General features: G+C 40.1%; 1 protein-coding gene and 1 pseudogene across 3 annotated transcripts in view; one reads left to right on the plus strand and one right to left on the minus strand.

Annotated features, from left to right (window-relative positions):
• BMAL2 (basic helix-loop-helix ARNT like 2) overlaps positions 1–14,583 on the plus strand; it is a 77,326-nt gene that overhangs the window by 56,380 nt on the left and 6,363 nt on the right. The window contains exons 8-14 of one of the 2 annotated variants that reach the window (XM_079774638.1): positions 2,515–2,752; positions 3,191–3,297; positions 3,454–3,604; positions 4,813–4,871; positions 5,695–5,830; positions 12,696–12,774; positions 14,419–14,527. In XM_079774638.1, coding sequence (XP_079630764.1) covers positions 2,515–2,752; positions 3,191–3,297; positions 3,454–3,604; positions 4,813–4,871; positions 5,695–5,830; positions 12,696–12,774; positions 14,419–14,527 — 879 coding nt within the window. Of the gene's footprint in view, positions 1–2,514; positions 2,753–3,190; positions 3,298–3,453; positions 3,605–4,812; positions 4,872–5,576; positions 5,674–5,694; positions 5,831–12,695; positions 12,775–14,418; positions 14,528–14,583 lie in introns of both variants that reach the window. The other variant, XM_079774639.1, reaches the window with a different exon arrangement.
• LOC307101583 (cytochrome c-like) lies at positions 1,260–2,488 on the minus strand (annotated as a pseudogene). The gene has a single exon. The product of its transcript is annotated as a cytochrome c-like (transcript).

Consider the following 14,583-nt stretch of genomic DNA (forward strand, 5'->3'; position numbering starts at 1 on the left):
ACATTAAACAGGATAAAGAATAAGTGATAAACTTGGTTCAGGGTTGGAGGAAAGAATGACTTGTAGTTTAAGGTACCTTTGGACCATGGAGGGGGTGATGTGTGTTAGGTGTTGAACACAAGGTCCTATGCATGGCTTACAGAAGTCAAACTCTGTTGCCTGCTCTGTTGCCATTTCCCCATCGCAAACCGTGCTTCAGCCACATCTGACTAGTATCTCTTGACTCTCAGTTTGCAGTGGCTGTTCCCTCTAACTGGAATACCTTTTTGTACACCTCCCCCACGTCCCCTTTGTCCAGGCAAGTGCTGTTTGGACACCTGTGACAGAGCACTTACTCTCATCAAATAGCAGGGCTTTCATGGCTCAGAAAGGGCGCTCTGGAGCCAGCCTGTATGGATGTAAACCTTGGCTCCACCCTTCCTACTGTGACCTTGTTAACTCTCTGTTTCCTAACACAGTGAGGATAACATTAGAACACCTCGCAGGACTATTAAGACGATTAAATGAATTATACATTTAAAGCACTTAAAACAGAGCGTAGCACATCAAGTGTGCTATAAATCTTTGCCGTTACTATTAGTTGCTATTTTATAAGACAGCTTATATGATTTTCTATTTAAAAACATGTTTTTTTAAAGAACTGTTGTAGTAACAGTCTTATCCAATAGTGCCGATTTAAAACAGTGACTGTCCTGGTCTTTTCTAAATGTTACCACAAACGGTTGAAGTAATTTTTACCAGCCCTTTTTGTCTTCTTTTTAATTTTTTTTGAAGTGTTAAATACTCTTTATTTGATATTATACAGACACCACACTAAAATGCTTTCATTCAGGTAAAAGGCAACAGTTTAGATACAGGGAATTTTATTAAATTGGCATAGTTGGGACCAAAAAAGATAAAATGGTCACTGCCAGCTTATCTGCAGCCCTTCCTTTCAACAGGCTAATGAACACAACTTGAAACACAAGCAAGTCTTGCAGGTCTAAGAGATAGTGAAGGGATTTCCTCAGAATTTAAACGTATTAATACAACCAGTCATATAAATCTAAATATAAGCCAGTCTCCTACAGGTTCTGAGATGGCACTCACCACCTCTGTGAAAAGTTGAACACTAGGAATCAAGTCCAACCATATTTTTAGAAGGGAGGACAGTGACAGTGCTTGCTGAACCAAAATTATCATCAAAGCTCAAAAAGCTGACCATATTCATTTAACCACAAGCCAATCTTATTTAAATCAGGACTGCCCGAAAGAAATGCTCTATTAGCCATTCACGATCTGAATTCTGGTGTATGAGATCCATTTAAATATGGTACACATAAAAAAAAAATCATGAGACATTTGTAATAAATAAGGCAGTGGCCAACTATTACTCATTAGTAGCTTTTTTGAGATAGGCTATCAAGTCTGCCCTTTCTGCACTCTTCTTAATGCCAGTGAAGATCATTTTTGTTCCAGGGATGTACTTCTTGGGATTCTCCAAATACTCCATCAGTGTAGCCTCACCCCAGATGATACCTTTGTTCTTGTTGGTATCGTGTAAGAAAATCCAGGGGCCTGACCTGTCTTTCGCCCAAAGAGACGATGGAGATTTGGCCAAGTCTTCTGCTTGCCTCCCTTTTCCACAGTATGGCACTGGGCACACTTCTGAACAAAAATCTTCTTGCCCTTCTCAACATCACCCATTTTTAAATTGCTCGTTAGTCGCACGCGACATGGAGGTCCCCACTCACAAGCCGGACGTCCCGCTCTCTCTTCTTTTTAATCTTTAAGTCACTTTTTTGTGGATTGCCATACTCTGTAGACTGCCTGCCTTTTATGCCTGTGTTGCATTTCATTGTTTTCTTAAGCATTTCCTGATACTTGAGCATATGGATTATCTTCAGTTTTTTATTTTTCTAGTTGGACCTGTTTGACAAACGTTTCCTGTGAGTTAAGCTTGGGACTTTTTTCTGAAAGTGAAATTTGAGTCAAATTTTATTTTTATAATACCTTTTATTATAAATTTCTCCAAGTGGTCTCCAAATTTTGTCTGTAATCTAGTATAACCATTATAAGTACTAACCTAAGAAATTTAAGAATGTATACATAATTATCCTTTAAACTTAGGAATATAAATTATATCAAAATTTTAATAAGCTGAAAACAGTATCTTTGTGGCTAAGGGCAAGAGAGCATGAAGTTTAACTTTTTCTAACAGATGTAAATTACAGTATTTTTAAAAATTGACTTAGAAATAAATATAGATCTGTTTAAACCTAAATTAAAGCAGTCTGCTTACTTTTTGATATAGTATTTATAGTTTAGTTCCTGAGGGAAAATAACCCATTAAGAATAAAGTGGTTAAACACAATAGATGATTTCAATGAAATACGTATTTGAATATTTCATGGCACATTATAACTCATGTCAATGTAAGAAATATAAGAATTCATAATGATTCAAATGCTCCCCCCCCCCAGTTTTATTGAGATATAATTGACAAATGCTCTTTTAAAAAAACTTTTGAACTAGATCATAGGAAATTCTGCACTGTCCACTGCACGGGTTACTTGAGAAGCTGGCCTACAAGTATTATTGGAATGGAAGAAGAAACAGACAATAAGGAAGACAGCAATTTCACCTGCCTTGTTGCCATTGGGAGATTATATCCATATACTGTCCCACAGAACAGTGGCGAGGTTAAAGTGAAACCAACTGAATTTATAACCCGTTTTGCAGTGAATGGGAAATTTGTCTATGTGGACCAAAGGTAACATTTATATGCCTTTAATGACTAGTTCAATGGGATATTTAAGGCTATTAAAATGTGGCTTAGAACTGTTGGGACTTTTTCTTTTAAGGCTTCAAAACAGGAAATAAAGTTTAAATTAAATAACAATATGGATATTATCAGTAAATTTGTTCAAGCCGGAATGTAAACTTGGAATATTTCTTAGCCGGTGGCGCAGAAACTGGGCATGGGTCTCTGGCCACAATTTTACTGGCAGTGCATTGGTTGGGTGTCCTCTGGAGTAGACTCCTGCCTGGGTGTCCGTTCTGTTTTGCAGCTCTGGTCTGGGTTAGTGATGCCCCTGAGTTACTCATCCCCGAGTCCACTTCCCTACTGTCCTGACCATGTATGGACTCTCAGGATTCTGGAAGGGAATTGGTTCACCAATTCTAAGTTTCTTTTTTATTTTAAAACCAGGGCAACAGCAATTTTAGGATATCTGCCTCAGGAACTTCTGGGAACTTCTTGTTATGAATATTTTCATCAAGATGACCGTAGTAATTTGACTAACAAGCACAAAGCAGGTATGCATTGAATGGGGTAAGGTTTGGGTACTTTTTAATTGCAGCTTCAACTCTTAATTTCTCATTCCTGTGAAATCCAAAACTTGAATTAATCCTCAAAAGTTTGATTTATATAGTGGTAGACCGTTATACTAATTATGATCTTTTCTTGTTAAGTTCTACAGAGTAAAGAGAAAATATTTACAGATTCATACAAATTCAGAGCAAAAGATGGCTCTTTTGTAACTTTAAAAAGTCAGTGGTTTAGTTTCACAAATCCTTGGACCAAAGAACTGGAATATATTGTGTCTGTCAACACTTTAATTTTGTAAGTAATTTTTTTATGTTGGTAAGACCTTTTATTAATTTCAAATGAATATCTTTGCTTTCCTCTTCTCATCTTGCTAACTCATTAAAACTGTCTGACCCTCTGGCTTTATATTACAACTGAGATATACACTGAGTGGCCAGATTATTATGATCTCTGAACGCATAATAATCTGGCCACTCAGCATAGAGGCCCGGTGCATGAATTCGTGCATGGGTGGGGATGGGTGGAGTCCAGCCAGTCTGGCCAGGGGGAGGGGACATGGGCGGTTGGCCGGCCTGCCTGCTGGTCGAACTCCTGGTCGAAGGGACAATTTGCATATTAGCCTTTTATTATATAGGATATACACTGAGTGGCCAGATTATTATGTGTTCAGAGATCATAGTAATCTGGCCACTCAGTGTATATTAATTCACTCACTGTCTATTGGCATTAGTTCTCAGGATAAGTTGAAAGTTTGCCCTTATAAAATATATCCCTTTTTGCGTAGTATAAAATATGATAGTGAAGTTCTTTATTCAAACTTCTCCTTCCTACCCTCCATGACTGTGTCTTATCCCATCACTAAGTGATATGGATGTGACTTTAAACTGTATATCACTGTAAGAAGTTGTCCTCCACATCATTTTGCATGAACATCTTCTAAGCCTGGGGTACCACAGGTGGCTGTGCAGAGCACTTGGTGGAGGGATGAGCAGCAATCCAGCCCAAGCACTGCTTGCCAAGTCCTGGTCTATGCCATCAGCCTGAAGGAAGAGCCAGCTTTTCCTCATTTGCGCAATATGCTAAGCATGGCCCTGTTCTAAGTTTATTCTTTTTCTATACTTTTTTTTAAATTGCTACTATGTTTCATCAAACCTATTTCCTTATTTATAATATTTAGCTTTATTTAAAAGCCGCAGAAGCTCTTCCAGCAGTATCTGGTTACTTGTTCCAATAACCCTTGACTTCTTATCATTAATATATGAACTGACAGTTTGTAACTATGACAACATGTACTTTATAGGGTAATAGGGCATTTGGTACTTAGCGCATTAGTACCTTGATCTCTGGTGGTAATATTAACAATATGCATGCATAAAAAAATTAAATACAGTTACTCTAACAACTTCCTTAAAAATGGTAGAAAAGCACAATTTTACTGGCAATGAATTGGGTGGGTGTCCCAGTCTAAAGAAGACGTCACTGCTGGTGTTTCTAAATTCTAGGGGACACAGCGAGACCGGAGGAGCATCGTCACCTCCTTACAGCTCTCAATCATTGGGAGGTAAGCTTAGTTTTAGATGATGGAAACGTATTACCCAGACTGTTACTGTTGTTACCATCTTTTCCTGTCTTGGAGAGGGAAAACTTTCAAGGCGAAGTTGAAAAGACTTCTGTGGGTTCAGTTATTCTCAGAATTCGCACAGTACTTTGGTCACACCTCCGTTATAATCTTAGGTTGTATTGTAGTTCGTTGTTCCCTCAGCTGGCTGACCACAGACTGAGTTCTCTGAGAGCAGGAATGGTGTTTTATCCATCCTCTCTCCCTGGCAGCTAGCACAGTTCCTTGTTCTTCGTGGCACTCAAAGTATCTGTTGGGCACATTAATAAAAAGCTTGAAGGGGAAGTTTTTGCTTGTATCCGTTTTTCACCACAGGAATTACATAATATATCCCTTGCATAAATAAAAATATTAGGAAATACTAAAAATAAACTAGAATTGCTCTCCCTTTAGTATTAAAGTAGGTGGGAACTGTCTGTACTCAAAGGCTACAGGTCAGCAACTCTACACATTTGATTCATACACACTTTTGAATAAACATCTTAAACCATCATGAATTATGTTGGTAATGCAAGCATGAATGTTTCTAACAATTTAAGATGCGGCTAGACTGTTTTTTTTAAAAATAGAAATATTTGAAAGAAATATATCAACCAAAGATACATACTTTTTTAAAGTCCTCAATTGAATTTCCCTTTTGTTGTTTAGAGTCCTGTGTCGGTGTGCCTGGACTGTGCACGGGCACAGTGCTTGGTGCTGGCAGTATCGGCACAGATATTGCAAATGAAGCTCTGGACTTACAAAGGTAATGTTTCATCTTTTGCAGATGTTACAAGTAAAGTTACCATGCTTATAAAACCAATATTCCAAAATCAATGTTTCCTCTACGCAAACAGTAATCAATTCAACAATGTAACGGAAGAGAAGATCACCCTTACGGTAGCAACAAAACAGATAAAAAGGTATTTAGATATAAATTTTACAAGAAGTATCTAGAACTTTATGGAAAAAAAAAGTTAAAATGCAGATGACTTGAATAACTTTCCAGATATAAGTTGTTTTTTAATGGGAAGACTCAGTATTGTAAGGATGTCAGTGTTTCCTGAATTAACCTATGAATTCAATGTGAATCCAGTCAAAATGTTTTTTTAGAATCCAACAAATGGTAGTAACTATATTAGAATATCCAGCAAAATTCTAAAAAAAACAAAATTGATTGAGACTAAAACGATCAGATATTATAATCCTACTAGAGGCCCGGTGCACGAAATTCGTGCATGAAGCGGGGTTGTCCCTCAGCCCAGCCTGTACCCGCTCCAATATGGGACATCCCTCTCACAATCCAGGACTGCTGGCTCCCAACTGCTTGCCTGCCTGCCTTCCTGATTGCCCCTAACCACTTCTGCCTGCCAGCCTGATCACCCCCTAACCACTCTGCTGCCAGCCTCTTTGCCCCCAACTTCCCTCCTCTGCCAGCCTGGTCACCCCTAACTGCCCTCTCCTGCAGGGTTGATCACCTCCAACTGCCCTCCCTTGCAGGCCTGGTCCTTCTCAACTGCCCTCCCTTGCAGGCTGGGTGCCTCCCAACTGCCCTCTCCTGCTGGCCATCTTGTGGTGGTCATCTTGTGTCCACATGGGGGCAGGATCTTTGACCACATGGGGGCAGCTATATTGTGTGTTGCAGTGATGATCAATCTGCATATTACTCTTTTATTAGATAGGATAGAGGCCTGGTACAGGGGTGGGGGCCAGCTGGTTTGCCCTGAAGGGTGTCCCGGATCAGGTGGGGGTTCCCTTGAGGCATGGGGCAGCCTGAGCGAGGGGCCTGTGGTGGTTTGCAGGCTGGCCACGCCCCCTGGCGACCCAAGAGGAGGCCCTGGTATATGGAATTTATTTTCCTTCTACAGTTGAAACTTTGTAGCCTGGAGCGGAGCCAAGCCTGCTGTTCCCTCCGCGGGCCGGCAGCCATTTCTGTGGCAGTTAATTCACCTTCTATAATTGAAACTTTGTTGCTTTAAGCGGGTGGGCCCGGCCAGGGTGTGCAGAAAGCTTTGCTTCCCCTGTTGCCGGCGGCAACCCTGGCCTGCTCTCTCAAGCTCCATCCTGCCACCATTTGTTTGAATTTGTTTACTTTCTATAATTGAAACTTTGTAGCTTGAGTGGAGGCTTAGGCCTGGCAAGGGCAGGTGGAAAGCTTGGCTTCCTCTGTTACCTAGGAAACCTTGCTCTCTGTGGCTGTAGCCATCTTGGTTTGGGTTAATTTGCATACTCGCTCTGATTGGATGGTGGGCGTGGCTTGTTGGTGTGTCGGAGGTATGGTCAATTTGCATATTTGTCTATTATTAGGTAGGATATAATAAAAGCCTAATAGGCAAATTGTCCCTTGAATGGGAGTTCGACCAGGAGTTTGACCACTTGCTATGACATGTTCAGCCACTCGCTATGACATGCGTTGACCACCAGGGGGCGGCGCAGAACATGGCTGGCGTCGGCGACGTGGCGCTGGCAGTGGGCAGCAGTGGAGGCGCTGCCAGCCCTGATGGGCCCCGACAAGAGCGGGACCATGGTGGGATGGTGGAGCAGGTGAGTGGGCGGCGCCAGGCCAAGGCGGGTACGAGTGGGGACCCAATCGCCCTGCCGATCACCCTGCAGATGGTGACCAGTGGCAGCAGTGGGGGGCGGGGTCACTGCCCAGCTCCTAGGTGCTGAGGGAGCCAGGCCAGGCGGGGTCCAATGACTCAGGCGGAGGGGGTGCGCGGGGGGCCAGTGGCCCAGGTGCTGCCCAGGGCCCAGAGGTCAGCTGGGACCTGCCCTTCCATGGCAGACACTCACGCTTGGATTGCCAGCCAGGCCTAGGGACTGCACCTGTGCACGAATTTTGTGCACCGGACCTCTAGTATATTATAAAGCTATAGTCACAAAAACATTGATTAATAAAAAAATAGATTTTAGGAAATAAATTAATGAAAAAATAGATTTGAGAAAAGATTCAAACACATATGGAAATTTATTATATGGTAAAAGTGGCATTTTAATCAGTAAGGGGAAATAGATTAAACTGTTAAGGTCATTATAATAACTCTAAAACCATTAGGGAAAACAAAGAAAGCTAGACCCCATTTTTATTCTTTATACTAATATGAATTCCAAATAAATCAAAGAGTTTAAAGTAAACCAATAAAAGTATTTTTAAGCACAGGTATAAATTTTACAATCTTAGTTTGGATCATCGTACATCCAGAATTCATGAAGAAAAAATATGACAAATTATATAAAAACTCAAAACTTAGGCACAACTGTAACTATTTTAACAAAGTTAAAAGATAAATTATAAACTGCACATATGTGTGTATTTCATATGACAAAATACACTAATCATTTTAATATATGAAGAGTTTATAGTATAAAATTATTAAACTCTCTGTATAATATCCTACCTAATAATAGACAAGTATGCAAATTGACGGTACCTTCGCTATGCCCGTGATTGGCCAGGAGGCGCGGGGGGGGGCGGGACTCGGGGTGGCTGATTGGGCCGGCGGGACGCTGAGCGGGAGCGTCGCCAGCGGCAGCTCGAGCTCAGCGTCTGTGCCATGGCTGTGCTGCGGCACAGAAGGGGCCTCTGGGGCAGCGAGCTCATGTCCCACCCTGGACCATCAAAAGCGGGGGAGCTGGGTGCCTGTCCGCTCAGGCACCAGCGGACAGATACCCAGCTCCCCTGCAATCGAAAGCAAAAGCATGGGAGCTGGGTGCCTGTCCGCTCAGGCACCAGCGGACAGGCACCCAGCTCCCCCGCAATTGAAAGTGAAAGTGTGGGAGCTGGGTGCCTGTCCACTCAGGCACCAGGCCTTTCAGAAGCCTTCGCCGTGCCGGAGGCTTCTGAAAGGCCTGGTGCACCAGCGGACAGATACCCAGCTCCCCTGTTATAGAAAGCAAAAGCGTGGGAGCTGGGTGCCTGTCTGCTCAGGCACCAGGCCTTTCAGAAGCCTTCGCCGCGCCAGAGGCTTCTGAAAGGCCTGGTGCACCAGCGGACAGGCACCCAGCTCCCCCGCGATCGAAAGCAAAAGCGTGTAGGGGACCCTACACGTGCATGATTCAATCATGCACTGGGCCTCTAGTATTTTATATAACTATATAATAACCTTAATCTGTATTAAACTTTATATATAGCATAAAGAATAAAGTTATTAGCCAATTTTTAAGACTAGTTCAATAATAAAAAATGTTGGACAGTGGACATGAGTAGAAAAAAATACAAATGGCCAAGAAACTAAAAATTGCTCAACCCCACTCACAGTTAAAAACATATATGTACAAACTAGAAGAAATGCCTATTTTCATTTAGAACGTTGTCAAAGATTTGAATGTTTGATAATCAATATTGGTGAGAGTGTGAGAAAACAGTCGCTCTTAAACTGTCTGTGGGGATATATTAGTCCAGCTGCTGTGGAAGGCAACTTGACTACACCTATCTGAAACGTAAGTGTATGTAATCCTAGACTCGGCAGTTCTGCCCCGGGAGCAAATAGCCTTATACAGCCTTGCAAAGATCTATGAACAAGACTATTCATTGCTGCATGTTTTTTATTTTACAGTAGTATTTTAAATATTTAAATATTTGTCATAGCCATAACTTGTTATGGAATATTCATACAATGGAGTATTCCGCAACTGTTGAAAATTAGGTAGCTCTATATACGCTAATATGGAAAGTTGTTTAAAATACATGGTTAATAGAAAAAAAGAAGAACAGAACAAAAGGGTAGTGTGTATAATAACCCATGTATATAAGGCAAAAGAAAGGTGTTTATATAGGCCCATAATTGCCCATCTAAAACTCTGGAGGCAGTATATAGGTTTTGAACTCAGAATTTCTTTAGATTTTAGATAGTGTCTTGGAAATCAGTTTTTAAAGAGTTATGTGTAATACCTCCAGAGAATATCATGGGTAGCACCCCATAATCAATTAAATCATTATTTCTGCAATGAAGTATTTATAAATTAAATGGTCAGGGAGGACAGGGGAGATGAGATATTGGGGTATATACATTAAACAAGATTGGGAAAAAATCATAATTGAAGCTGTTTGGTGGGTATATGAGATTTCATTATATTATCTACTTTTATATCTGTGTGAAATTTTCCATAATAAAGCTTAAAAATACATTTATGGAGTGAGGTTTTGTAAATACATGTAGTAAGACAGAGTGGGATAAAAAAAGAAAATAGCTTCATACCAGTCAGGTCAGATTTTGCTGAGTTCAGATCAATTCAGATTTTGCTGCTAAATGAATTATGGAAAATCTTCCTGGTTTCCAGGTATTTAAGATTTTGAAATTATTGAGAAGGAACTTATAACTGGATGATGTATAACAATGCAAGTAATTTGTTCAGACAATTCAGAATTTCTTACCTCCCATAATGGGACTAGGTTTTGTGGGATGGGAAAAGTAGAAGAGAGAAATTTTTGCTTTTTATTTTCTTTTTGTACAGTTTGTATTTTTAATTTTTTAAATTAAAAGTAGTTTAAATTGAAAAAAAATTACTGGTAAGACATTTGTCATGTCTTGATGGATACCTGGGTGCTTCCACCTTGTGGCTACTGTGAGTAATGATGCTGTGAATGTGGGTGTACAAATGTAAGTTCTAGTTCTTGCTTTCAGTTCTTTGGGGTATACCTAGAAGCAGAATTGCTAGGTCATTTGGTAATTCTATTTAGCTTTTTGAGGAACTGCTATTATGTTTTCCATAGCAGTTTCACCATTTTACATTCTCCACCAACTGCACAAGGGTTCCAATTTCTCACCAATGCTTGTTATTTTCTGTTGTGTGTTTTTTATAATAGTCATCCAAATGGGTGTGAAGTGGTATCTCATTGTGGTTTTATAAGTCCAGAGCTTCATTTGTGATATCTGTCCCTATGATTAGTGATGTTTTGAATCTTTTCATATGCTTATCTGCCATTTGTATATATTTTTGGAGAAATGTCAATTTAGGTCCCTTGCCCATTTTTTCAATTGTGTTATTTTGTTGTTATTATTATTGAGTTGTAGGAGTTCTTTATTCTGGATATTAGCCACTTAGCAGATGTGATTTTTAAATATTTTCCCTCCATCTCTGGGGTGCCTTTTCAGTCTCATTGATAGTGTCCTTGATGCACAGAAGTTTTCAATTTTGAAAAATTTCTACTATATCTCTTTTGTAACGTGTGCTTTTGGTATCATATCCAATAAATTTTTGCCAAATCCAATGTCATGAAGCCTCTTCTCTATGCTGTTTGCTGACAGTTTTATAGTTCTAGGTCTTACATTTGGGTCTTTGATCCATTTTGAGTTAATTTTGGTATATGGTGTAAAGTAATAGCCCAACTTCCTTCTTTAGCAAGTGGATATCCCAGTTTTCCCAGCACCATTTGTTAAAAAGACTGTGCTTTCTCCCACTGAATGGTCTTAAGACCCTTGTTGAAAATCATTTGACCATACATGCTAGAAGGGCTTTTAAAAAAATATTTTTTTTCAGGGAGGGAGGGAGAGAGGGAGGGAGGGAGGGAAGGAGGGAGGGAGAGAGAATATCAATCATGAGAGAGAATCATTGATTGGCTGCCTCCTGCATACCCCCTACTGAGGATTGAGCCCGCAACCCGGGCATGTGCCCTTGACCAGAATCGAACCTGGGACCCTTCAGTCTGCAGGCTGATGCTCTATCCACTGAGCCAAACCAGCTAGGGCTGGATGGGCATTTTAAGAGGAGTGGAAATTAAGCCAAACATGGACAGTTGGGTACCATTAGAATGGCCAGGATGCAGTGGGGAAGGCATTTATGTATGGAGGCACCTCAGCCATTGTGTAGAGGTGGGTGGGAGAAAGCATGGTGGTTTCAGGGAACCATTAGGAGACGTCATTGAGAGAGGAATTGGGTTGCTGAGATCAATGGGGAGTTTAAGGTGAAGTCAAGCAGGGAGGGACTTCAGTAGCAGATTTCTACCCAGTGGACTAACTTGAAGAAAGCCATGCTTTAAAAGATTAACCTGGTATAGGGGGACGGGGAGCCAAAGCCAAGTGAGCAGGTGGTGATTGAAAGCCATGAACCACAGAACGAGAAGCCAGCTCTTTACATTGACTGTCCTGTGAAAAATCCCCAGGACAGGCCACTGGCCTTTTCTTCTGTTTTTAGACCGATTTCATTCCATTTCTGCATTAATTTCTCCCTCTGTAATTTCTTGTCAACTGCCATCTTGGGGACACATGCAGTTATGTTTATGCTATTATGTGTTTCACATAATTGAGCATTTAATAGTATATGTTACTGTCAATTTTACACATTTAAGTCTCGTTGAAGGGATTATCAACATGTATGATTATATTTTTACCATGTGTCTATCATTCCTGAGGATGACGTATTATAGTAAAAATATCACACATTTTCTACTTAAAGGTTGCAAAATGTTAGGAAATCTTTACTTTCAATTCTGCTGCTTGGTTATCTTGATAAGGAACTGAGTTTTGATGTGAATGCCTGTTTTAAACTAAGAGTGTTATATTATTCTATTACTTTGTGACATGCTATATTAAGATAAGTAACATGATTTACTTATGGGCTTTTACCTCATCGTTTTATGTTTCTATTTACTATGGAGTGTTTTCAGCTCTCCATAGTCAAAAACAAATCTGGCACGCAACAAGTTGGTCTATTGTGAAAACTGTCATGATACTCTGTCTCATGTTCCTTCACTGTATATTTTTATCAGATTGTGATATATTCAGAGGAGAAAATTTCCTTTTAAGAATACATAAGTACAGAAAATGTTTTATGTATCACTTTTTAAAGGTTACAGTCTTCTTCATCCTTTGGTGATTCAAGTCCAACAGATTTAATGAAAGATACTCACACTATATACTGCAGGAATGTAAGTACATACGTAAGTGATAATATTTATGAAATAAATGAACAATAAAATTTGCCCTTTGTTGATTATTTCCCCTGAGAAAGGAAACCTTCTTAAGAAATAAATGAACCCTTTTCTAGCTAGTCCGTGGTTTAATAGGCCATGTAGAATAGTGGTTAAGAGGGAAGTTGCTGGAACCATATGATCTGGGTCCAAAGTTGTGACTCGGACACTTACTGCTGCATAACCCCAGGTCGGTTTTTTAAACTCTGTGCCTTGATTTCCTCTTTTGTAAAACTGGGATAATAATGGTGGTATATGAATTAAGTGATTAAATATGAAAACAAGCAAAAGCTTAACAATGTTTGATACACAGCATGTGCTCAATAAAGGGTAGCTGTTATTACTGCTGTTGTTCCAATTCAGCGAATTAAATGGACATCTTTTGGTCTGTAACAAAGTTTAATATAAGCTACAAGACAAGAATAACACACTATTTAATTCAATTCCATAAATACTAGCTATTTGAAGTGCATTGCTGCATATACAAAAGTGACTAAACGTAGTGCTAATATCTGGAAAACTCACATAGAGCATAATTCTAATGTAGCTCCGACAATAAAAGGCTCTAAAGGACGTCTATAAACCAAGTGGTATACAAATATAATAGAAAAGAGAAATTAAATCTGACCAAGGGCAAAAGGGAACTTGCAAATGTATTTTTACATAAAATATAAGTCTTTTGGGCTAGTATTTTTTAATTTTATACATTTAGCAAATGTTTATTGGGTACCCATTTTGTGCCAGAAACAGAGGTTAAGTCATTGTTAGAAACATAGAGGTTAAATCATTGTAACAAAAATCACCAAGTAGTGTACATTATATAGGCGTTCTGTAGATATAAAGTACTTCAACTTAAGACAATATAGGTAAACTAGAGGCCCAATGCATGAAAATTCATGCAGGATTAGGCCTTCCTTCCCTCAGCTGCTGGCACCAGCTCCCCTCTGGCCCCCGGGACCCTGGCTGGCTTCCCTCAGGCCGCTCGGTCAGGAAGGACATCCGGAATGACGTCCAGAAGACATCCAGTCTAATTAGCATATTACCCTTTTATTATTATAGATGACTTTCTATTTTGATACACTACATTGTACATTAGATTGTTTGGCCTGTAACTCTGTAACAGTATGATAACTTTCTGGTCAAAACCTCTAGTTTAATCCATTCTCCACTCCAAAGCACTATTTCCCTTTGTGGTATCATATGGGATATAGTTTTGTCGTCATTTTTTAAAAACAAATAACTGACTCAGAGCACTGTGGTCAAGAACTTTCCCATCTCAAAATTTTCTTGTAGTATAGATGCTCAGTTATGGTTTTGAAGAATGTGTGCGTTGGAGTCAGGAAGACAGGGTAGAATTATGTATGGCTCTAACACTTTGGGCACGAATATTAGCCTCTTTAGGCCTCAGATTCCTGACCTGTAAAACAGCTCCCTCACAACATTTTTTAAGTGAAATGGGATGATGCACGTGGGGTGCTTAGGCACAGAGTGCTCAGTCAGTGCAGCCCGCCAGGGGCCGCGCTGCCCAAGGCCCCTGTCTGATAACTGTGAAGTACTTCAGTCAAGTAGGAACCTTACTACTTAACTGTTCTGTCTTTCCAGATGTCAAATAAGGAGTTGAATCTACTAAATCCATATGAAATATGGGAGCTAGAAGCCACAAGGCAAAACCACAGCACTGTTGCTACCCCCAGTCACGAACCACTCCTAGGTAAGTTTTCTTTGGCATCTGCCCACCATTTTGTTTTTTCCAAAAACGCCTCCTTA

The sequence above is a fragment of the Cnephaeus nilssonii genome (assembly GCF_951640355.1).
Source record: "Cnephaeus nilssonii genome assembly, chromosome: 6".
NCBI classification, from domain to species: Eukaryota; Metazoa; Chordata; class Mammalia; order Chiroptera; family Vespertilionidae; genus Cnephaeus; species Cnephaeus nilssonii.